Source organism: Ambystoma mexicanum, chromosome 6q (genome assembly GCF_040938575.1).
Source record: "Ambystoma mexicanum isolate Mex_15411 chromosome 6q, UKY_AmexF1_1, whole genome shotgun sequence".
NCBI classification, from domain to species: domain Eukaryota; kingdom Metazoa; phylum Chordata; class Amphibia; order Caudata; family Ambystomatidae; genus Ambystoma; species Ambystoma mexicanum.
Window position 1 is genome coordinate 1,103,060,112 of NC_090937.1, and position 25,053 is coordinate 1,103,085,164.

At 47.0% G+C, this 25,053-nt stretch overlaps 1 protein-coding gene across 6 annotated transcripts in view; it reads left to right on the top strand.

The window, feature by feature from the left end:
- USP46 (ubiquitin specific peptidase 46) overlaps positions 1-25,053 on the top strand; it is a 427,508-nt gene that overhangs the window by 200,651 nt on the left and 201,804 nt on the right. For all 6 annotated transcript variants that reach the window (XM_069631665.1, XM_069631664.1, XM_069631663.1 and 3 more), the window contains one exon: positions 19,265-19,348. In XM_069631665.1, coding sequence (XP_069487766.1) covers positions 19,265-19,348 — 84 coding nt within the window. The remainder of the gene's footprint in view (positions 1-19,264; positions 19,349-25,053) is intronic.

Here is a 25,053-nt window from a genome sequence, read left to right on the forward strand (position 1 = left end):
GGCAATTCCCGATCTGACAGAGCGGCTCACTCACAACTTTAAAGAGAACCATGAAACAGTAGAATACGGCTGGTTACTAAAGGAGTTCGACATCAAGAGGGGTACAAATAAAAACAATGACCTTGCAAGGAAACACGCATATAACAAAGCCCTGTTGGAAAAACAAAGGGAATACCGCTCAGCACTGAGACACCTTCAGAAAAGTATCCACCCTAATAAAGAGGAACACATAAAACACTGTAAGCAGTCTTACAAAAACTGGTTAAAATCCGCTAAGGTGTGGAGAACACAAGCAGATGCCGAAAAATGATGGCAGCAATAAGTACATCCAATTCAAGGTCCTTATGGGAGATAATTAACAAAGGTGACGACTTCCAGACAGACCTAACATCTAGTAATGTGTCAAAGGCGCAATGGGTAAAATTCTACACTGACCTTTTCCAGGAGAAAGAGGCAATTAAGACCAAGCAAAGACCTGGGAATGAGTGACGTATCGATATTGACAAGGAAGATATATTATCAAGGATACAAAAGCTGAGCTCAAGAGCCGCCGGCCCGGACGGCATCTCGAACTGTATGTTGAAGGAAAACAAGGAAGAGTGGGCAGACTTTATTTTAGTATTATTTCATCAGATACTAAAAAGATCAATCCCACAGTCCTGGAAAGAGGCCTTAATCGTGCCAATATATAAAAAAGGGGACCGTAACAACCCAAGGAATTATAGGCCAATAGCCCTCCTCGATTCCATAGGAAAACTGTTCTGTTCCATCTTGCTGAGAGATTTAAAGAGCTGGACAATGAGGACGGGAATCCTAGGTAAGCGACAAACAGCATTCATGAGTGGTGTCGGAACATCCTTGAATTTATTCATCCTGAATATGCTAAAACTACGGGCACTAAAGCAAAAAAGGAACATATACCTGGGTTTCATCGACCTCGAACAGGCCTTTGATGGGATCTGTAGAGAACTGCTCTGGGCTAAACTAAGAAAATGGAAATGCCTGGAGGATTTGCTTCAGGCCATTCAAGAGCTCTATACCAACACCTCAGTTCAAATACTGGTCTCCAAAGGCGGTGACCTGACAGAAAAAATCTTGACGTCCAAAGGCATAAAGCAAGGGTGTGCCTTGGCACCTTTTCTGTTCGTTCTGTATTTAGCAGACATGAAGGAATCCCAGGAACAAATTTGTGCTTTCCCCCCAGTATTTCAGGATGAGGATCTCTCATGGATCTTATATGCGGATGATGTCGTATTTATAGACCAAACTCCAATAGGTCTACAAAGACGAAGAGTGGAATTCCAGACCTATTTAAGTCAAAACCACTTGAAAGTCAATGTGAAAAAATCTATGATACTAATAATACAGTCGGCTCGAGGATCCAAAACCATTAAAAAAAGGATTCATTTGGTCATTGGACAAACAACCTCTCGGAATAGTGGACTCAACAGTTTACCTCGGAGTTCAAATCAACAAAAATATTAATGATGAGGCACAGCTGACATTTATTAAAGAAAAGCTTGTAAAACTATCGAAACAAGCCCGCTACGGGACCTTTTCAATGATGCCACTAATTTCATTTTACAAACAAAAAGTTGTGGTGATCTTGACCTACGTGGCTGAATCCTTGCTAAATTACCATTGGACGACGTGGGGGTGCATGAGGCATTCTTCTGGAGGAAGGTACTTAGGCTTCCAAACTGTCTCTCTGTATCTACAATAAGGCATGAACTGAGACTGCAATCGATGGTGTCAATAGTGTTGTGGAAGACACTCTCGTTATTTTGGAAGTGTATCCTAGACAAACCCCCTATTTCTTTTGAATTATTGGCAAATAAAGAGGTAAGAAATGCAGATCCCAACTTCAACACTTGGAAACAGAATTGTTTTGAAATTCTAGAGCATTACAATATCAAAACTGATACACTGAAAGAAAACCCGGATAAAGTAAAGAATAATTTACAGGAAAAAGATTGGGAGATAACGGACAATCTAAAGAGGCAGAATATAAACTGTCACAAAATCTGGGAACGAAAGGCATTGAACGACCCCCCCCCCCCGCCGTACCTGCGAAGGTTTCCCTCACTGAAATATAGGGATCTCCTGATGAGATTTAGGTTAAACATCTTGCCAACCAGGGAGGTTCATTACTTAAGGAAACAAATCCCAGTGGAAGAGGCTAGTTGTCGATTCTGTAATGACCCAGATATGCTGGAATCAATAAAACATTGGATGCTCTCTTGTCCTGCATTAAGCACCCAAAGGAACCTATATTTAGGAGAGTGGGTGGTCAATATAAACATGTCAACGAACGAGGAATACTGGGAAAGAATATTGACGGTTCAAAAAATTGGCCCCACCCTGGAAGCCATATAAAGATTCATAGAATCGATTCTAAAGGGACTAAAAGAGGGCAACAACGACCTTCGAGAGCGGGGAGATGTCCTGTAAGAAGGGTGGGGAATGGGAAAGGACATTGACTGAGTTGTTAAAGGTTGAAAATGTGTATTTAACCAATAAAACAAAAAGAAAAAAAATTAAAATAAAATCTACTTCCAATCCAGTGGCGGAGTCAGGGGAGGCAAGGGGGTCGGTTTGACCCCTCTGGCTCCACTCCTGGTACCCCGCGCTCCCTCAGAGATGGTGCAGCACGCTCGTCTCTGTGTGTGCCGTGACCCTGTGCTGCGGGTGCAGTGCTGGTCCTAGCTGATACCATCCGTTTGGTGTCAGACGGTTAGCTACTCCCCACTCCCCTTCCCCGGGTGCTAAATCGCACTGTGTTTTGAATGTGTGATGTGCTGCTGCTGTTGTGGTGTCACTAGTTTTAATTTCCCTGAAACCCAAGTCTGGAGCCTGCCCTCGCCCCTCAGCTCAGTGGCCACACACAACAAATAATTCAGGACAGGAATATATCATAACCCACAATCCCACGTCACTGACACACGGGCAGGCAGAGCACATTTGGTAATATGTAGACAATCAGCCCAGAAATAAGCACAGCCCTGGTCACAGATTTAGGGTGCGTGCACATGCAGTCCACGCACTCATTTGTTTGAGTCTGACGCCGAGCCAAGCCACCCATGGCCACAGCAGCAGCAATGCCTCAGTTATTCCTGCTGCGATGCCTGGCCTGCCCTCGGTGCCCTGCAGGGCAGGGTGGGCTGGGCGATCGTCCAGGGTGCCATTAGCCCCCCAGGGCGCCATTAGCCCACCTGGGCGCCAGTTCGGGGGAGCCTTTCAAGAGCTACCCTGAGCTGGCGTGGTGGGAGAAGTGTTTGAAATAAAATGCAGCAGTGGGTGCATTTAATAGGGTGCTAACACCCTATTGAGATAATTACCTGCCCGCTGCGACATGGGAGCGGGCGGTTTTCATTAGAATAGGGTGCTGATGTTTGCATCAGCGCCCTATTCCAGTGATTAACTCCATGCTCCGGTGCAGGAGTGGGGAGATAATCATCTTAATAGAGTGCCACAGCACCCTATTGTTTAATGAGCCTGCTCCCGTGAGCTCATTTAATTTCAAATGGACGCCTTCAACCACCACCGAAAAGCAACATTTGGCGCCGCCAATCAAATACCCTCCTCCAATGACCAGGGGCGCGGTGAGGGGGTGGAGGGCACCAAATAGTTATTTTTCTGCCCGGTGCGCTGCCGCCTCCAAGGTCGGGACTGGTGCCCTGTCTGCAACCTGCCCGATGTGCCTGTGCCACTGTGACGAGCTGGGGAATACAATAAACTTGGACCAGAGAGGTGGCAGGGGCAGGTGACAACAGGTAGTCCCTGCCCCTTACACCTCACATCAAACCCCCCCCCCCCATCCGGACGGACGTGGAGCGGGGGCCTTTGATGATCAAAGAGGGGCTACCTTGCCCTCAGGCAAAAATAGGCCTATAACCAGGGAAGGGCAAGGTGGCCTCTCTCATTCAGTGCCTCTCTCCCTTGACAGGCACATAGCAGGCTCCTGTGCCTGCTGCCAGCAGCGCGGATGATCGACTGCATTCGTAAGGAGTACTCCCCAGACTCGAGAAGAATCAACGGGTGCGGCGGACGAGAATTATTACTATCGAAGCAGGCCGGGTAGGACATGACTTCAACCAGCCCCGCTTACCTCTACGAGCATATCCACCGCAGCGAGGGAAAGGAGCTGAGAAACACCAACCAGCAGGGTACTGCCAGATCAAAGATTGGTACGTGTCAGAATCAACGGCACCCTGAGCACAGTCCCGGCTCGGGCCGCAACAGTTCCAGATCGAAGATTAGAACTTGTGCTATAACCCACGGCATCTTGAGTTGCGGTCTCCACTCAGGCTACGGCAGTACAGAGCAGAGATTGGAACATGTGTCACGTCCCGCGGCAATCCGAGTTACGGGCGGAGAAAAACATTGGAGCGTTCCATTACAAATCAAGGACGACACAGAGAGGAGAAGCAGGCTGCATTTTGTGGCAAAGTACTTTGGACGCTGTAATTTCGCAATATTCCACCTACTGCTCAGCAGACAACAAACACCCAGGGTAGAGCATGCCGGGCCGCAAGAGGAGCCAGTTGGGCTCTGATTGGAAGCAGGAGGACACGGAGCAACAGAAGGAAGGAATAAGAGTGGCCACTTTTCATTTTGACAGTTACGCGCTAAGCCGTTCGGTGCAGACACAGCCTGCTTATACTCAGGCGGCCATCCTGCCAGCAAGCGCACAGGTCTTTCGTGCCATTGTACCCCGCGGCACCTGCAGGGCCTCGCAGGAGGGGTTCCCCGGAGTGCATAATCAGGAAGCAAGAGGACGCAGGGCCACGATACCAGGGCACCATTAACTGGTTATAAAGTCGGGCAGGGGATAAACTGGGCATTCTAAAATGTGCTCATTTAAACATGTTTACCAGCAAAGGGGAACCTGATCATCCTGCCAAAACCAACAAGAGCGGGAACAACCACACAACACGGCAAGCAGGAGCTGGGTAGTACCAGCCTGCTTCAAGAGCCTGTGCAAAGTATCATTGCACAGCAAATCCAATTTATTTCAAAACAAGCGGAACACAGGTAGAACCTCTTATCTCCTACTTCAAGCAAAGAAAAGGATGGCTGACGCACTTATCTCTGAAGGAAATATTGCTCCTGGAGTGGGCCAAGGCGGCGGAAGCAGTCCATGTCATGGACTTGGTCCAGGAAAAGATGGCAGAACTGGCATATACCAGCTTTAAGGCAGCAGCTGATGAAGCACCCGAAGAAGGGGGCGACGAGGGGGATGATCCAGAAGAACAGGAGCAGCCGACAAGGAAAAAACAGCGCCTGGATGTCTACAGAATGCCAGCCTCATCAGACACCCACCCCGGCAGCAAAAGAAAAGCCAAATTGGGTACTGTAAAAAATATTTGGGGCCAATGTTGGGGCAATTCTTAAAATGGCACAAAGATGGGGGCGCTGGGAAGAAGAGGCACAGGGAGGACTCTAGCAGCGAGAGTGACAGCTCGGACATAGTATGAGTCAGGAGCGAGGAGGACCAGGGCTGCCTTAAAGCATGGGTTGGGCCTAGCAATAATGTTGAATCACCAGGCCCTCGGATGACTAAATATGGGAGGCGCACAGCTGGCAAAAATATGACTAGAAGCTTGAAGACTATACCATGGCACATTGAGTGCAAAATTAAGAAGAGGATTTGGAAAAAGCAATTCATAGATATTTTCACCCTGCTAGAATGAGGAGTTAGGCTTTGGAATTTCTAAAAAAGACAAGAAAGAAGAAGAAAGAGAGGGCAAAAAAGCTCAGCTTGGAAAGAAACATCCAGAACTGGGAGGCATCGCTTTAAATCCTGTACACATTTGAGGGGGAATCATGGCTGAATTACGACAGGCAATTCAGGAAAGAAATGCAGAGATTCCCTGACCTAAGGTGGGAAGAAGACCCTAAATTGTATAATTTTCATGTTTTAAAGGAAAACTTAGCTCGAAATGCTCAGAGCAACAAAGAACACGAGTACAAAAATAACAGGAGACAAAACAGGCAGCACAACCAGCACAGGTACCAATAAGATAGTTCACATCCTAACAAAGCCAAGCCCTCCTTTCGGAGGCTGCCCACAGTGGGACAGAAAGCCGGGGAAACCCAAGGCCAATATAACACCTGCAACGCTGGTGGGGCCAAAGGGAACACCTCAGGAACCTGCTGGTACTTTAACAGAGGGTCTTGCAATAAGGGTGATGAGTGCAGGTAGGAACACCAATGCAGTGCATGCAGTGGAGGACGCAGCATCGGGAACTGCACCAAACCCTCTCCCTCCAGGCCCAACCCAAAAGTCACTGAGGCCAAAAACATCCACTAGATTTAAATTGGGGGCCTCACCAATAAAAATAGACCAGCTTTTGCAAATGCTAGAAAGCTACCCTGACCCAGCAGCTAGACCATTCTTGGGTCAGGGATTCAAAGAGGGTTTTCATATCCCATTCGAGGGACATGAATCCCACATCATTCCCAGAAACCTAAAATCTGCCTCCTGCTTTGCCCCCATAATCAAAGAAATAATTGGAAAATAACTAAAACTGGTCAGGATAGAGGGACACCCCCACCCCCTTTCACAGAGTTTCTATGCTCCCCCCTGGGCATGGTGACCAAAAAAGAACAAGGAGTTCAGGATAATCTACCACTTATCCTACCTGCCTGGGAACTCCTTCAACGAGGGCATCCCTGCCACAGAAGCAGCTCTTTCCTACAGCTGTGTCCAAGATACAGTGGATTTAGTGAAACTGTCAGGTAGCCACGCTCTCATGGCAAAAGCTGACATTAAGTCAGCATTTAGGCTGTTGCCCGTACATGAGAGCTCCTACCAGTGGCTGTGCTTCCACTTTGACACTTTGAGAACAAATTCTATTTTGACAAATGTTTCCCCATGGGCTGCGCCATTGCGTGCGCCTACTTCGAACAGTTCAATTAAATTTTACAATGGACACTCCAACAAGCCATGCCCAGAGCAAGGAATAGTGCATTATCTGGATGACTTCTTCTCCACTGGCCCGGAAGGGTCCCCATTATGCAGCTCATCCATCCAAAAAATGTGCAAACCATGCAGGCCTTAGGGTGCCAATGGTGCCTGAGAAGACGGTAGAGCCTACCACCACGCTTTAATTCCTGGGAATTGTGATTGCCTATTCCAAGGGTGAATGCCGCTCACCAAAAGAAAAAATAGAGGACCTACTAAAAGCAATAAAGTTGATGACCGGCAGGGACAAGGCGACCCTGCGTGAAATGCAATCTCTCGCCGGGAAGCTCAAGTTTGCTACCAGAATCATGCCCCCAGTCCGGGTCTTCCACGGAAGAATGGAACTAAAAATGAGGGTGGGTAACCAAGCCACACCACCACATCAGACTGGGCAAAGAGATAGCACAAGACCTAGCCATATGGGAATCATTCCTTAGTAACTTCAATGGTAAAGTTATATGGCGCAAGCCCATAAATGATGCTGGGAAAAGGGCCCTGCCCTCGGATGTGGCAGGCAGCAAAGGCTTTGGGATATGCTTTGGTAACAAGTGGTGCACGGGTGGGATTGGACCAGAAACATTGCTCTGCTAGAGATATTCCCCATATGGTTGGCACTCTACTTGTGGGGGGACCTGCTGAGTAATACAGAGCTGGTCACATGGTCCGTCAACATGGCAGTGGTACACGTGATGAACAAGGGTGCTGCATCTTGCTTTGGTACTGAAAGTGTTGAGAGAAATTACAAAAGTTAGTCTGAAGCACACATTGTAATAATTGGACGGCACATTGCAGCCAAAGAAAACAAAGCTGCTGTCCCGTTTTCAGTTCTCCACTTTTAGGGCACTACACCCACAGACAGAAGCAAAGAGGACAGCAGTTCCAGAGGAGGTTTGGGCCATCCTGGAACAAAACACGACAGACCTCTCCATCCCTCCAGACATGCCCCCCCCCATGAGAATTCCTGCTCCTGCTCTCACCCACCCCCAGGGCATAAGCAAGGAGGGGGACATATCCCGGCACCACACAGCAACAGGTGAGCCCAGGGGTGTCCTAGGTGACTTGACCAAAAAAGGCGGTGGCCCACAAAACGGCTAAAATGTACAAGTGCCTGACTGATTTTGGCAACATTACAAAAGTTACCAACATCAGAGACATAGCCATGTCAATTACTTTATGGAGTGGGCCTTCAAACAGAACAAAAAGAAAGCATGGGCTTCATCCCATTTGGCAGCAGTATCCTACTACACTAGATTAGCAGTGGACAGCGATCCCACACACTGCACTTTAACTAGGTACGCACTCAAAAAGGATGGTCCAAACTTGAAGGGGTGAAAAGAGACACCAGACGCCCTCTTAATTTTGCAAAATTAAAAACCCTGTTAGATACCCTCCCTAAAGTATGCAACAATGCGTACGAGACCACCTTATTCAAAGCAGCCTTCATGCTCAACTACTTTGGGGCTTTTGAGGATTAGCGAGATAGCTTCCAAGAGCACAGGGTCTGAGGAAGGGCTGGATGTAGGTGACATCCACCTGGGGAAGCAGTCTATGGCAGTAAAACTCAACAGATCCAAAACTGACCAACTAGGAAAAGGGATGATTATCAATCTATACTGCATAGAGGAAAGAGTACTGCCCCATCTGCAATACAAGGGCTTTTCTGAGCAAACGCCCCGGCTCGGGGGGGGGGGCAACTTTTCAAACACAAAATGGGTCAGCTCTCAGTAGATTTCATTTGAGGTCGGTGCTCAAAAAGACCACAATTGCAATAGGACTTTTAGGAAAGGAGCAGCTACATGAGCCTAGATGGGGGTGGAGGGGTTCAAGAAAAAGCCATAAAGGGGATAGGGAGCTGGAAATCTGGGGCTTATAAAAAGATACATTAGGAAAGACCTGATCTAACAGTCTTCTCCCTGCCCCTCGCCCCCCTCCGTCTGCTCACAGGCAACCTCCCATCCAAAACTGTATGGATCGTTGATCATCAGGACCAGCAGATGGCTGGAGTAAACCCAGGTTGGCATGCATTTCCAGGACACCATCACTTACTGGTGGGGCAAATCAGGCATGCGCTGGGGGGACCTCCACTACAAATTGGCCGGCCTTTTGGGGGCATGCTTCCCTCCTCCCAATTTCCTCATTATCCACTTTGGGGCAATGATTTGCCCCACCTGGGCAGGAGGCTCCTCCTGGCAGAAATCTGCACCTCCCTCAGATCCTTAGCTCACCTGTTGAGACTACGAACAGAAGTGATGATATCTGAAATCATCCCGCGCCAGTATTGGCAGGGCACAGAGTCCAATAAAGCCATTGAAATATCCAGGCTCAAATTGAATAAGGCAGTGGCCAATTTTTGCTCATTTCCGGGTCTCAGATTCATAAAGCACAGGATCTCGTTGCACTATCAGGCCCTGTTTTGCAGTGACGGGGTCCACCTGTCCATTGAAGGCATGGACATCTTCACCAGAAATATCTTCTGGACCCTGGCAGCCAGGGGCTGTTCTTAGGTTATGTCATCTATTTTGGGGGGGAGCTGGGAGCCGCTGGGCAGCACCACTACCTCAAGGTGGCAGCGGGGATCAGCCTCAAGCTGCCCCTATGTGGGAGTAGGGCCCCCCGCTCACCTGATCCTCTATCCCCAAAATATATTCTTGTTATTGTCTATATAATGTTGTTATGGTTGGTTTTCTTTGTCACCATAGCTTGTATTATAATAAAGCTTCTGGCCAAAGTTTTTCCACCTCGCATCCTGTTTGGCTTCCTCATTCTTGACGCTGTCATTACTGTCATTTCTGTCATGTCATACTTGTCATTTATGTCATCTGTCGCATGCATGCCACCCCCGCACAAAAACACTTCCAGTCTTCTAAACATGGGCCCTCCCGCATGGGAGGCCCGAGGGCGTAAGGTGGGAGGTGGGGGGTTTGTTGTGGGTCTGGTCGGGCAGCACCTTCTAGGTGCTCTCCCGCCTTAGCGTGCGGGTGCAAGGGCGGGCAGCTGAGTCCGCCGAGCAATGGGGACCCAGACTGCAGGGCACCCTCCAGGAAAGAGGTGGCAGGGGCAGGTGACAACAGGTAGTCCTTTCTTGTTCCACTCTCGGTGCTTGCTTTCTGCGCACCTTCACCCTCCTTAGCTCTTTGTTTAGCGGCGCTCCCACCACACCACTCCTCCCCCCTCTTTCTTCCTTGTCACTGTTTAGAGGAGGTGCAGTCCTCTGCTCCCTGCTGGGTGCTAATTACACTCCACTGGAGCCAAAGCGTGGGAATGGGACCGGGACCAATTCTGGAGCATTCGGAAAGGTACAACAGTGTGGGAATGAGCATTTCCGTGGGGCTGCCTGGGAACTGTGCTTGCGGGCATGTCCATGGCAGTGTTATTATTTAGGACAAAGTGTGAGTGATCGCCCATGTTTTACGTGTGTGAGAGAGTAGGGGGGTCTTGCATGTCAGCGTTTGCCATTGTATGTTGTAATGCTGTGTTAATATAAGCACGAGTGTTGGTACTAATGTGAATATTGTGTGCCACTGCTGATCGTGAATTCGGATGTATCAATGCATGCAAGGTCGCACCCAACTAACTTATGTACCAGCAGTGCTGCAGCAGAGGTGCTGAGCGAGGCTGTGTCGGATGTGTTTTAAACTCAGTGCTAATGATGCATGGGCAGTTTCTCATTATGTGTGCATTTAATAGTGGTGGCGTGTTTCCGCTCCAGTCGTGTGGATGTTTCTCACGATGTGGCTGTGCCTGCCTCTACATGTATCTGTGTGCGTTTGCTTGCTTGTGTTGATGTTTACGGTTCTTTGTCTGTCTGTATCTGCATTATTGCTCGTCACGGTCCATGTGCTCTTTTTTTTTGTGAAATGCATTGGTATTTCTTTCAATGCGGAATTACAGGAATCTTGCAAACAAGGATTGCCTGTTAGATGCCCAACACAACCCCTCACGCGCTGTGTCCAGACAGGTGCTGTGTGCCAAGGCCCCTGCCTGCCTAATGTTCAAATTGCTTTAGCAGGCCTGTCTTGGAGGGTGCTATGCCGAGGGCCCGACCTGTTCCCCACAACCCTTATCCCCTGCCCTCATAACGCTCCATGCCCCAGTGCCATTGCCTCCAGCCAGACTTACTGTTCCTGACCCCCAACCCCTGTCTCCACTAGCAAGCAAACGCTGGTTCCCTCTACCGTGTTCTTTACCCCTGCATTCATCCCATCGCTCCTGAGTCTCCTGTTCTCATCTCGGTGTCTGCCTCTTCTACCATAGCATGAATGCTACATCCCTCTTATGCCCCCCCCCGCACCGCCCCCCGCAATTATGTCAATCATTGGGCCTCCTTTTCCCATGGTCTTTCTCACCTTTGGTTCCGCACTTTGTGGCCACGCGTATGCCAGTGGCAGGCTTTTTCATTGGGTGGGGCGGAGGTGGAGTGGGGGGTGCCGCCCCCAACTAGGGCCCAAGAGTGTGCAAAAACAGCTGTGCTGGCTGCAGCTACGTGCAGCACAGATTCAGAAGTTCTGAATCTGTTCTGCATGTAGCATGGATCATTGGCGTGGTGGTGGCACTGGCAGTACGCAGCAAACTGAAGAAATTCGGGCCCGGTTTGTGCTCTCTACAATGTTGGGTGCTGGGCCGGCACAGGGGTGCATTCCTTTTTAAGCTGTTTTCATAAAGTACAAATGTGTGGAGCTCGTAGTTCCACCCACTCTACTTAAACCCCATCGAATTTAAGATGCTGGCGGGGCGCTATAGGGGTGGCCTGCCAGTATTGATCGATGCGCAAACAGCGCACCAGCAGTAGCAGGCTCAAGCTTGCATAGCAACTGTTTTTAATGAATGTCACCGGCTGTTTGCCGATGCATCTTGTCTGTCCATCTCTTGCTCGAAGTGTATCATCAGACCCTATCAATAGCCTTGAGAGAGGCTAAAGTGTGGAGCTGAATTGCTATTGTAGTCACCTATATACGTCCGCTGCACTGTTCAATTGCCACATTGGGATGGGGGCTATGGATGACACTGCACTGAGCTGTGTGCCTTACAATAGTCTTCCCCAATAACCACAAGGTTATACCCCACGATCACTCTTTGATTTTCTGGTGTGTTTGAAGTATTTTTTATCTCACCGGTGGAATTCAGTGCCAGGCTTTTTCAACCCGTATATTTGGCTGTTCACATAACCCAGAGGAGGCACAAAGGCATTTCATGATGGAGGGCTTGATTGTGCACACTGCGCTCAGTCACCCTGCAACATACACACATAATGCACAAAAAAGTATACCTCCCTAACAACAGTTCCTAGTTATACCCGCCAAAAGTAGGGAAATGGTGGTGCCCAGAGCACCTTGCCCTCCCTGGCATCAAAACCCGGCTCTGCCACTGTTCCAATCCTCCAAGAATTGCACTGGCATCCTGTTTGACTGCTAAGGATAAGACCACAGACGCTAGAACGGAAGCAAGTCTGTTGGAATAAAGATCCATAAATTCAATCTTTCCATTGCAGATGCTGATTGTGTAAATGCCGTATTTAAATAGAGGGACGTTTTTCAATGCTTAGTTACACGAATTTAGCCTGGCTGAAAATCAGACCATGTTAGAATTGGAAGAGAACGTCTGGAAGATGGCTGCCGGCTGCCAACATCCTTCCAATGTCTCGGGGACCAACGCTTGGCTCATGATTTCAGAGACCAGGCCTGGGTTATAAGAAGGCATCTGACCTGGCTGTACCCAAAATATGTCATTTTCAGGCCTTATGGATCATCCCCCATTATTGGATTTGTCAGGATTTCAAACAGTTGGAAATGAGTTACATTATTTTGGAATGTTGTTGTCCAGAGCTCAAATGTATGAAGCAAATTTATGAAAACATATATTGACACTCTGTACTGGTAACTATTTATGCTTCGCTGTTGTGGTGAGAACTCCTAGCGCTGCAGCCAACTAACTATGTTTGACGGATAATGGACCATTTGTAAAAATAGATCTAGCTTAACTTACGCAGGTGTGCTAATGCGTAGGTCTAATTGCGTTACTTGTCCCAAACCGCAATGTTTTGCTCCATCCAAGTTGTTGTTTGTGGGGTAGCCATAAAAAAAAAGGTTTCGCGGGCCTGTATAATCCAGCAGGCTAACGGGTAAACAATTGTCAGCCTGTTTACTTCAGTAGTCGAACGGTAATTCAGAGACCGACTGGTGAGCCAAAACACATTTAGTGTAGCCAGTAATTACAGCTTGCCCACACCTGAAGATTGTTACAAACCAACCACAATTATTTTAAGTATATGATTACTCTGGCCCAGGTTCCACGTTGACTGTTGCAGCTGAATTCTGTTGGTCTGTTGACCGGCGGTAAGCACCTTTTGGGAACAACAACCTTGAATGTGTATTCACTTCTGTGGTGAAAAATAACGTGGCAATGCCACTGCGCGTTACCGATGTGAAGAGCCTCAGCTTTTTACATGAGAGAATCCTGAATAAGAGAAAATGTGAGCCTAAAAATAGAACTCCAGCTGAGGTATACCGCAGTCAACAGTCGATCTCTGCCTGGAATTTTGCTTGATGACGAAGGTGCTGTATATTAGTAACGCTTACTGCCCTGTAGGTAATCTAGAACTAGAAAGTCTAGAATCCTTAATAACTTGCACAATGATTTCAGCCCTCCCTTATTGCTATGTATAGGTCTTTGGCCTTGCCATCTCGCATCTCCTGTTCCTGTCATGTGGACCTGCAGAGATGGCATCGTGTAGAGGGTATGTAAAGATTGTTCATCAAACGGCAGCCAGCTTCACCCATTCAGCACGTGCCCCCTCCTGTCTGTGAAGTTATGAGACACAGACCTTTGAAACAATGCTTCGTTTGTCAAATTGAATGACCGGACACACTCCGCTTTTGATTTGGTTGCTGGGGTGACTCCTCCATTGTAAAAGGGCGCGGGGTCAGCAGCTGCTGTTCTATATAGTTTTTTTTCATTTGAGTTGTTGTATTTACCACATGGTATATTGTTATATTTGACCTTGAGGTTTTCTCTTCATGGGAAAATCTTTAACATAATGGGTTAAAATTGTTCATTTTACAGCACAATTTGTGGTTAAAAAAACCTTTACACTCCATACAGTGAGTGCATGAATACATCCAGTATATGGCTGCCATGTCAGAAACCGTACACAGGAGCATCACATGACATTTTCATGCTTGTACCTACAATATACACCAGGATTGCCATTTTTATGATGCCCACAATATTTGTTAGTGGGATTTACACTGCATATCACTGCCATTTGCATCCTCTCCAGTTGCTCTGGCGCATCTGAAAGAGAGGAGGGTGGGGTGGGTTCGGTCTTTGGTAAGAGGGAAATTGAAAGCTAGATTTGATGTGTAAATGCATGCATAGCGAAGTACCCCAAGTACTCTGCACAGCTCTTTCTGAATAGTCTGTCTCAAGAGCATAGAGGCATGTGTGTCCAGACGGGCGCTTTGTGTGCCTATGATGCTAGCATGCACTGTTTGGTACTGCGATATGTAAGTTGGTTATGAAGGTATAGCTTTCTGTTTGATGGCTGTTGAGAGGGTTAATGAATTGCCTTGTGTGAGTGGCTTAGTTGGTATCCGTATGGTGTGTTGGAGCATAGAGGTTCAATGTTAGTGGAGCCTCCATCTGGTGTGACCATGGCCACGTCGCATTATTGGTGCACAGTACTTAAAATGTTGTGTGGCACACTGGTGTGGGCTTGGTATCTGGGTGCATGGGGAGGAGTGGTACATCTAGGGATCATACGCAATATTGGGTACCAAATAATCAGTGTTTGAAGTGAGAATGTTTCTCAATTCTTTGAAAGAGCAAACCTATTGTTAAACAGTTTGGTATTTCACAAAAATGCCTATGAAATGGCACTTAGATGGTAACCAACAAATCATACCTTAATCTCCTGAATCACAATATGAAACCGCATCTATCAGTTTCACAGGTAAAAAATACAGCAATTACTTATGAGACATTTAAGAAGTCGTGATGTTTAGGCAATAGTCTGCTACCTATTGTAGAGCAAATGCATATACGTGTTACTAGACATCAGGGAAGCTGCAAAAGAGTGGAGGATGAAGGATCTCAACAGAAAGGCTCCAGACGCAGGTTCAATAACAAGAGGTCCAGAAGAGGAAGATTGCATGGATGACGCACAGAATCGGAAGCATACGAGGAAGATTGCTTCTATGCTGACCCCCTCCTAAATTAGGTATAGAAGACTGCCACCAGTGATGGACTAAAGGCCTAAAGACTGCAAGGATGTGGAAACCATCATTGAGCTTTGAAGAAATGGCCCATGTTACGAGATTGAAATGAGTTGAGGAGTCATATTTGTACAGGTCACAGTTCTGGTTCCTAGTCTAAGGACTGCATACAAAACAAGGGGATCGTAGGATGGTTGGGGTGAGGTCATATGCCAGCACTTTCATTATCAGGCAGATGTTTGAAACCTCTGTCCACAATGTGTGCCAACATGGCCTTCTAAAATGTTTTCATTCTGCCATTGACCACATATATGCCAGTATTACCACTGTAAAGCGCCCATGATAGCATACACAAAATATGCCATTGGGCAAGGGCAGGCCCTCACATTCATTATGCCATAATCACCGACTCCAGCCAAACACAGACACATTACCCAACAAACTTGCACACAATTATTATATTTTCTTTTTAAACTTAACTTTCGTACGGTGATGCGATGATGCTCTTGACCCTGCTTCATCTGGACACAACTCCTCTCCAGGGCTCGAGTCAGTGGCAGAAACGGCAAAGGAGGATGTGCGTCTTGGGTCCCCTATGTGCTTCCACCACTATTAGATCGAGTTGACTTGTTGGAAAGCAAAGGCCCTAGTAAGTGCAAAGGTTATGCAGCAGTGGGGGGGAAGAGGATATACAACAGAACATTTGGAAGGGGCCATGGGGGTATCTGCAGCCTTTTTTCTCCCCATCTCTGTCGCTGCTTTAGGCCAGCCTGTCGCAAATATCACAAAGTAGACATTCTTGTATCTTCCTAGTTACTGAGGTTCTTCATCCACACATGTCCACTTTCTCGACCAGTATTCTTCTATATTGCGTCATTTTCCTGGTTTAGTGTACCATAATTCCCCTAAGAAGCTGCAAGGTTATCTATTTGGAACTAAAGAAAATAAACAAATGTTAAGAGAAGTTGCTATGGCAGCACTGTGAAGAATGAAACAATTCCATTAGTGATTTATATGCATACAGTGGACTGAATGGTGGAGGAGAGCAGGTTCAGCTGTAACATTGTTTAACATCAATGATGCTGACTTTAGCAGGTGGTGCATTCAGGAGCTACTGTGCTTTATTGCTCACCAGATCTTGTGCTGCTTTTGAGTAAATGGCACCCCTACTGGTTTTCATGAACACATATGTTCAGTTGGTCCGAGGTGTGTGCTGCATCTGCTGTTGGATCACCGTTGTGCTCCTCTTGAATCCATGTGGCCTTGCTCAAAGTCATGGGGCAGGGTCAGCAAAGGTGCACCACAGAAGCAGAATTAACCAGGCATCAGACCTCTGGTCAGAATAATTCCAGTGAGCCTGCCAGTACTATTATGTGTCATTTTCATTTTCCACGAAAATATAAGGCCTGCTGTGGTGAGGAATTGATTCGGACTGCTGGGCTAAATTAGAAAAGACAAATTAGAATATCACATGGCCTCTGTGACGCAAGAGATTGAGAGTTTGCATTGGAAAAGGGCTGAAGCTGAGAGCATCACTGACTGAAGGATGTAGAGCGGGTCCCCATTTGGAGTGCCCATTTTTTAGTAGTTAGAGTAAGGGGGGGAGGGGTGTCTGGTTTGACTTACTGTCCATCCCTGGTTGCAGCCTCTGATACTGTTGGCGGCCCAAGCTACTAGTCGGCCTCTCATTCCCTGCTCACTCCAACCCTCAGGGGAAATGGTGCTATGGTATTAGGAGAACACGACTCCTTATTCTTACACCCACTGTAATTGTTTAGAAGCCTCAGATACTGGGCAAACGCTCCTGCTGTACCACATAAGTCAGATTCATTGCTTTGAGATTTAAATTATGTGATTAAAATATGAACATTACCTCAAAATGGCTGTCTGAACAGTGTACAGTCATGTGAAAAGGTAATTTGAAAAAATAGGACCAAAATAACTGCTACATACTTGGAAATAGTAACAAGAAGCAAAGGACATCCCGCCAGTAGATAAAGTACTGGCACAATACGGATGAGGAGTGCCAAGATGTGGGTAGATGTAGTCTACACAAAAGCAGGTATTGCTGGGTACGTTCTGGGCGACTTGGAGCAGGAGGATGGATTGTTGGAGAAAAGGGGATGCTGGCTGAGAGACACCTCTACAAACCTACCTCTGGTGGATAAAATGTACAGTGAGAAAGGGTTGTTTATCCCCTGCCTGTGTAAGATCATGGGTCATTACAGTTAGCATCTTGGACTATGAAAGTGACAGGAAGTCTGGGTGTGAGGTGGTCCCGGCTGGGAGAGCGAGTTTGTGTGTATGCATAGAAGGCCTGCGAGTTGGCGAATGAGTGTGGTTATTTGTGGTAAACTGTTGGGATGCAGTGGCAGTGATGCTGGGCGTGTAATATCTGCAGATTTATCCCGGCAATGTTCATTGGTGCATCGCAGTACGCAGTGCAACAGAGAAAGGGAATGGAATGGTCACAAGATGCCTAGTCTTCACATGAATATATCAAAGGAGCAAGTTGTACCGTACTTGTTTGCAAGCTGGCTGGTGGGCACATTGAACAGATTGGTACCCGAAGGATGTTTGGGCAGTGTGATAAAAAATAGAGGTGCGGAGGGGCACATCTATTTAACAAGGTTGACAACTTAGAAAATCATGGGGAGATACTTTGCATGACTTGGTGTATGTGGGGCAAAGTTTATCCACTCCATTAGAATAATTTGAAATGCTGTTCACTGCACAAAGTGAAGAACGAAACCGAAGAACACATTGGATTAGACAGTGCTCAGAAAATGCACAGAGGAGTGTGCAAAGAAAATAATTCATGCGGTAGGTGGGTGCGCATGGATCTGTGGGGGGAGGCGGGAAAGAGTGTAGTGTGCTCCAAGAATGCAGAGGAGTGTTCAAAGAAATGAATCCATGGGGTAGGAGGGTGTGCGTGGAAATGGGTGTGGGGGGGTGGTGAGACAGGAGTATGCTCAAAAAATGCATATGCATAGAGGATTGTCCGAAGAAAACAATTAATGGGGTAGGAGGGTGTGCATTGATCTTTGGGGGGAGGGATAGGAGGGTGTGCATTGATCTGTGGTGGGAATGGGCAAGAGAAGAGTGCTCCAAGAATGCACAGAGTGCTCAAAAACATGAATCCATGGGGTAGGAGCGTGTGCATGGATCTGTGGCGGGGGTAAGAGTGTAGTGTGCCCCAAGAATGCACAGAGGAGTGTTCAAAGAAAGAATTTGCGGGGTAGGGAGGGTGTGCATTGATTTGTGGGGGAAGGGGGCAAGAGTGTAGTGTGCTCCAAGAATGCACAGGAGTATTAAAAGAGAAGAATTAATGGGCTAGGAGGGCGTGCAATGGATCTGTGGGGGGGGGGCAGGAATGGGCTCAAATAATGATTTCCTATGGGTGCCCAAATATTGTGTGAATCTGGATTGATTTAAAAATGCATGGGGCAGGTGAGGGCTCAAAGAATGATTGGTGAAGATGCGTACTTCACGACAGGGAGATGCCTAAAGAATGCATGGTGTGGGAAACAGTTCAAAGAATGGCCCAGACAGGTTATTCCTTAACTAGTGTATAGTGCAGGATGGTGCCCAAAGGACGTGCAAGGCGCATGTGCGGAGGAAGAGAGTGCACCACATAACTTGTGTGAGGTTGGAGGATGCCCGAAGCATGTAAGTGGCAAGATAGCACCAAACTAATGTCATGAAGGAAGGTTTGCACAAAAATAAATGTGTGCAATAGGGAGATACCCAAAGATTGCATGTGGCACAGAAGAACAAATGTCTGTTTTGAAGTGCTCTGTGCGGCAGAAGTGTTCAAACAATGTGCTCTAATATACATGTCTTCATTATCACCGCAGAGTTTAACATATTCAGTCTGAGGTTGTCATTTAATTCACTTCCATTGGAGGCCCCTGCTTCAAGCAAACCCCCTCTGGGTGCAGGAAAATGTTATGGTTGAGCTCTTCCTTTTGGGGAGGGAGGACGTAGGGAGGGAGAATGTATAGTTTCAAAAATGGTGTTTTGCTCTAGATTGTCAGCTGTGTTTAAAATTAGATAATCATTTTGAAAACAATATTTTTCCTTGCAGAGACTTCAGCAACACAGAAACACTTTGCAGTGAACATAAGTACTACTGTGAAATTTGCTGCAGTAAACAAGAAGCCCAGAAAAGGTGAGTTAACTCCTTCTGCAGAAGTGGGGAAGGGGACGTGTCATCGAATGTAATATCTGGTCACGCTTGCCCCTCCAGCTCGTTCGCCCCTGAACCTGCACTGGTACATTCTGCTTATTGTCCAACCCCCCGCTGCCCTTTGCACCATTGAAACTCTGTTTTAACCATGCTCCCATACTGTCTCTTTGGGGATTCATTTTCAGATGAAACCATTTTCTTTTGTTGTACTAAATCCGCTCCTTATTTCTGAGGTTAGTCTGGTGCTTCCTTTTCTGTTACTATTTTTTATTTACATATGCTCTTTAAACTCGTTATGTACCCATTTCCCAGGAGACCAGCAGGCCCATCAAACTTTTTGGCTCACTAATGTTATTTATACCACACACCATCACCACTGCTGTGGTACCTAGGCACTCTGGCTGATCTGACAAGGAGGGTGTCAAGAGGAGGGGAGAGGAAGGGGTTAGTAGGGTGTAATGGGAGTAGGAAAGTGAGAGTTGTGATGTCACTTTGGCTGCTTGAGTTCGGTTTGTACCGTTCACTGAGCTTAACTGCGCTTTTCTATCAGTGCCAGGCATACCATGTGCTGTTTTGGAGGGTTATGTGTTAGTTTGTTGTTGCAATGTGGTGAAGTGCGTGCAGGTTGCTGTGCAAAGAGGTGGTGGTGTGGTTTGCTGTATTTCGAGTATGCATAAGTTAAAAAACCTTTAAGGTATGGTTATAATGGTTGAAAATTATTTTTCGATTACTTACCACTTTGTATTCGCATTTCTGCGACCAACCTCCACGGCCATCCTGTGTGTTTGGTACTCGACTTGACCGTCTAGTTGGCAGGCATGTTGCGTAGTCTGAGCTCTCTTTGTGTGGATCTAGTGGTGTAGTCTGATCATTTCCGCTACTTTCCCTGCTCTGCGGCAGGTGTAGTTTTGGTCACAGGTCGTGGCTCTCATTCTCCATCTTGTTGGTTGTCTCCACCTATCCAGGTACCCTTTAGGGGTGGTGGCGTGTGAGCCTGGGTGGGCGTTGTGCGTCCACGCCCATTTTTATAATGCAGGGGAAATTTAGGGATTATGGTTTCCTACCGGGGTATTCACGGTTTCGTATTGGTCCTTTCATCCTAGTTGATTCTTCCTGAATCTGGAGCAAAGAGCCATGTTTTGAGTTGTTTTCTGAACTCCAAATGAGCTCTTGTGTTGCATATGTTTTTTGGTAGGGTATTCCAGGTTGATGTTGCCAGGTGAGTGAAAGATGATCCTCTGAGTTTTCTTTAGTTGCAAGATTTTGGAGCTAGGCGAATGTCGTTGCTTGATCGGAGTAATCTTGTCAGGTGGTAGATGGTTATTTCTTTCTTTAGGAACTTTGTTCGCTGGCCGTGTACTGCTCTGTGCGTTATGCACATCGTTTTGAACTTTATTCTCTCTTTCATTGGCAGCCAGTGTAGCATTTTCAGCGCTGGGGAAATGTGTTCTCTTCGTGGTAGTCTGAGCAGGAGTCTTGCTGCAGCGTTCTGGATGTGCTGAAGTTTATTTGATAGTTGTTCTGGCATTCCTAGGTATAGGAGCATATAAGGGGGCAAAAAAACATCTGTTTTTGTGTAGGGGGCCTGACTCTGGAGGGTATGTGGGGACTATCAAAAAAACAGTATGTATAGTCAACAGCTACACTTTTCATAGACGCACAAGACGTACACCTACTCTACAGTGGAGCTAGGTTTGCATCTGGTAGCACAGAGATCACAGAAAAAATAGGAATATCATAAAACAAAGTTGAATTTGTTGACTCAAACATTTAAAAATAGGCAAAAACCTATGTAACATAAATAGGTCTACTGTGGATATGAGTGCTATGATGAGTTTTCAGGGCTGGACTGCCCCACCGGGACACCGGGACATTCCCCGGTAGGCCTCTGGCCTGTAGGGCCTCTTTTTGAGCGGAAGGATACACATGCACATTAACATAATAAACACATTGCGTGATTTCGCCTCGGCTGCGTCTGGGTGGTTTGTCTTGAATTGGCCGACACGACACCACAGACTGAGCCGTGGCAGGTGCTGAAATTTTCTTTGATCTTCCCAGCAGCCAGGCTGGGCCCGCACCTGCGCATGAGGGTCTCCTGGGCTGGGCATCGGTTGGAAGGAAGTGAAATCGCACGTGCCCTGCTGCAGCCCAGGCGGTGTATTTTACATAAAAAGGGGGAGCCCGCAGCGTGTTCAGTGGGAGTTCGGGGCAGGTTATACGATAAACAAAAGGTTGTAACTCTCACTGCAAAATGACCAAGAGGTTAAGGTCCAATTTTAGATTCAGTTTTCCAAACCAATGAATGTTCTGCTCCTAAGGAGTCAGATAAATAGGAAATACCAAGGAGAACAAATGGAGCAAAAGTATTGACCATACATTTTATTTTTTAATGAAAAAAGAGAGAAAAATTGGTTAAAATCTTCAATGTACAAAAACATAAGTGAAAAATTGTAGTTCTGAGCAATGCAGAGAAGATTTTTCGCATGAGGTGTTCAGAAAACATAAACCATGAAAACAAAAATGACCACATAAATGATTGACATGTTCAAACAGAAATTATTCAAAGTATAAACAAAAAAAGGTTCCCATTTAGGCATACAAATTACAAAATTAGACTTGGTGTTTTACAGTATTATTCAAAATGTCTTGTATCAAAGGTTTCTATCCTTTGTGTGTATTCATGATCAAGGTATGATCATGTTGGGTAAAGCTGCCTACGTGCCAGGCGGCGCGCACAGTGCACACATTAGCAGACAGTGCAGGCAGGTCAGCAGGGCAGCAGGCTGCAGGCAGGCAGTTGGCCTGGGCTGCATGAGGCCATGGCAAGCCGCAAGATAAATCTATTGACTGTCAGGTAATAAGCAACCAAGACGCCGCACGTTGCGACGTTATCACCATCATTGAAGGAACTGTATCTCGAGTCTTGAGATCGTATGATCGAATAAATAACTCCCATGCCTGACTCGGTGGATTATACGCTGAACATGTGCGTTCTTTATTATGTCCCCTTAATATACCGAATAAAGTGCCCCATCAGCCGATGATCAGGATATTAGAACTAGTGACCCTGGCGTCTGTGGCATGCACAGCGGAAAGCCGCCGTGCCCTGTGCAGCCGTAGAACCCTGAGGTGACTTAATGCCCTTACATGCACATGTTGGGATATGTTGTTCTCTGTAACAGCAAAACAATCAAAGACGAAAGCCTGGAACCCTTTTAATGGTATGAGCTGAAATAGACATGGAGTGAAATGGACGCCAAGGAAACATTTTAAATGTCCTGCTGTTCAATATTTCTACTATGCCCAGCGCCATCAAAGTGGCCTCGCAGCGTTTGACCGTGCCCGAGGTGGGGCGCATTGAGACCCCGTCAGACCCTGGTCTGTGGATATAAAAGAAGATGGGGGCTGGAGGGGGAGAGGCAGCCATAGGAATGTGGGATTTGCAACTTATTAGGGGTTCCCATGTGGGTGGATACAGGTTTTCTTAGCTGGGACGCGCATTTCATAACTGTGATCAGTTATTCATTATGGGATGTGCAGCCAATTTCAGAGCCGAGGCTTAACTGTGATGGCAGCATCAGATCTATATAGCGCCAAGAGACCTCGCAAGTGGCGAGAGCGCGCAGTGCAAGACCCATTACCATTTACATACCTGCTGCTAAATATGGCAAATGAAGCAACATTTACACAACTGATCAGAGGAATGGGGTAGGGGCGGGCATTGTGTCCGTGATGGGCTTAAGTAAGGGTGGGTCTTGAAGAAGGTGTGGGCCCCCACAGCTGGAATTGGTCTCAGGGAAGAAATGGGCCTTAGAATACGGATTGACTTTAGGGTGGGAATGGGCCTAATGTAGCACTGGGTCTTGATGTCGGGAGGGGCCTTGGGCTGGTGATGGGCTTTGAGGTTGAGACGGGCCTACCTGTGGGAATCGGCCTCAGGCACGCATGCAGCTAGGATAGGACTGGAGTTGAAAGCTGGGGTTGGCTACAGTGGAGGGTTGGGCCTCTGGTAGGAGATGAGCCTAGGACAGGAATGGGTTTTGGGCAGGAATGGGTTCTTGGCGCAGAGCAGGGATGGGCCTTGAGTGAGGTGAAAGGATAGGCCTAACTTTTTGGGCCTGAGGCATGGAATTTTTTGCACGGTTGAAAGTGGCTTTGCGCTGCTGAAAAGTGACTTTGCACTGCTGACACAAACCCTGATTCACGGAACTGTGCAAAGTCTATTTTTGCAGTGCAAAGTTAGTACAAACTCAGTTTTGCAGTACAAAATCACTTTGCACTGACTTTTCACTGCAAAGAAACACTTTGCACAGTTCTGTGAATCAGGGTTTGTGTCGGCAGTGCAAAGTCACTTTGAACCGTGCACAACATTCTATGAACCCATAGTCTCTAGAGTGCAGTGAAACAACGTCTCTTTAATGTACAATGTTGTCAAAAGAAGCTGATCATATTATAATCGGAAAGCTGTGATGTCATTATGAACTTCACATTATAGCTCTATTATTTTACACTTGGTTCCTGATGCATTTAGTAATGTGCAGTTCTGCTGTTCACCTGTGCAGTTTTAAGGTGATGCGCCTGCACTGATATACACAGAGCATTCTTTCTACCTACCAGGTGGGGAGGCTCTGGGGGGGGGGTGCTGCCATTAGGGCAAGGGGGCCTGTTATCCTCCACTGGTCCTGTCTAAGAATGCCCTCCCTTGCAGCCCTCGTACAGTGCACGCCCTGAGCACGGTGTCAGTCTTGCAGAGAGCGTGCATTTTTTCCAGCGTGGGCAGCTTGCTCATCGAATGCACTTTGCAAAGGGTGTGCCTTTGGTGGCCAGTGTACATTTTGTGCAATATGCATGTTGCGAAGACGTGCTTTTTGCGCAATGTACACACGAGTGCCCAATGTACGTTTTTGGAAGTGTTCACGTTTGTGCAGTGTACCTCGAGGGCAGACTGTCAGTCTTGAACAGCGTATGAGTTTTGAAGAGAGTGTGTGCTTTGTGTATAGCGTATATCCTGCAAAGAGCACATGCCAATGTGCAGAGCCCGCATTTTGTGTATGGTGAACAGTTTGTGAATAGTGTGAGTTTTATGCTGAAGTGTGGTCTCGGCAGGGGAGAGGGTAGACGGAGGCATAATGCAATGTGTGACAAGTTTTGCGGCTGGACCATTGCAATAGTCTAAGTGACTTGTAACTAAGGGCCCGAATCATGGAATGTTTTGCCGGTTCAAAGTGGCTTTGCACTCTGACTTTGCACTGCCGACACAAACCCTGATTCATTGAACTGTGCAAAGTGTATTTTTGCAGTGCAAAGCCACTTTGAATCGTGCAAAAAGTTCCCTATATCTGGTTCTAAGGCTCCTCTTATAACTTTGCACTTGCACAGGGGACATGAATGGGCACATCCTCTGTATTGAATGGTGAACATGGGCGCAGGAATGGTAAACGGATCCATGTGTATTTAGTGCAACACAGCTGCACTCACTTCCCTGGTGTAGTGCATACAGGGCATCTGTTTCCATAGTGGGCGTCTTTCACAGAGCGGCCATATTGGGCATTGGATGCACTTTGCACAGAGTGATTTAATTCTGCCCATGAGTATCACTGACTTGCAGCTGCTCCCTTACCCCTGATCCACAAAAGCTAACACTGAAGTAAATCTGGAGATGCCGGAGCATCTCTGAGATGCTCACA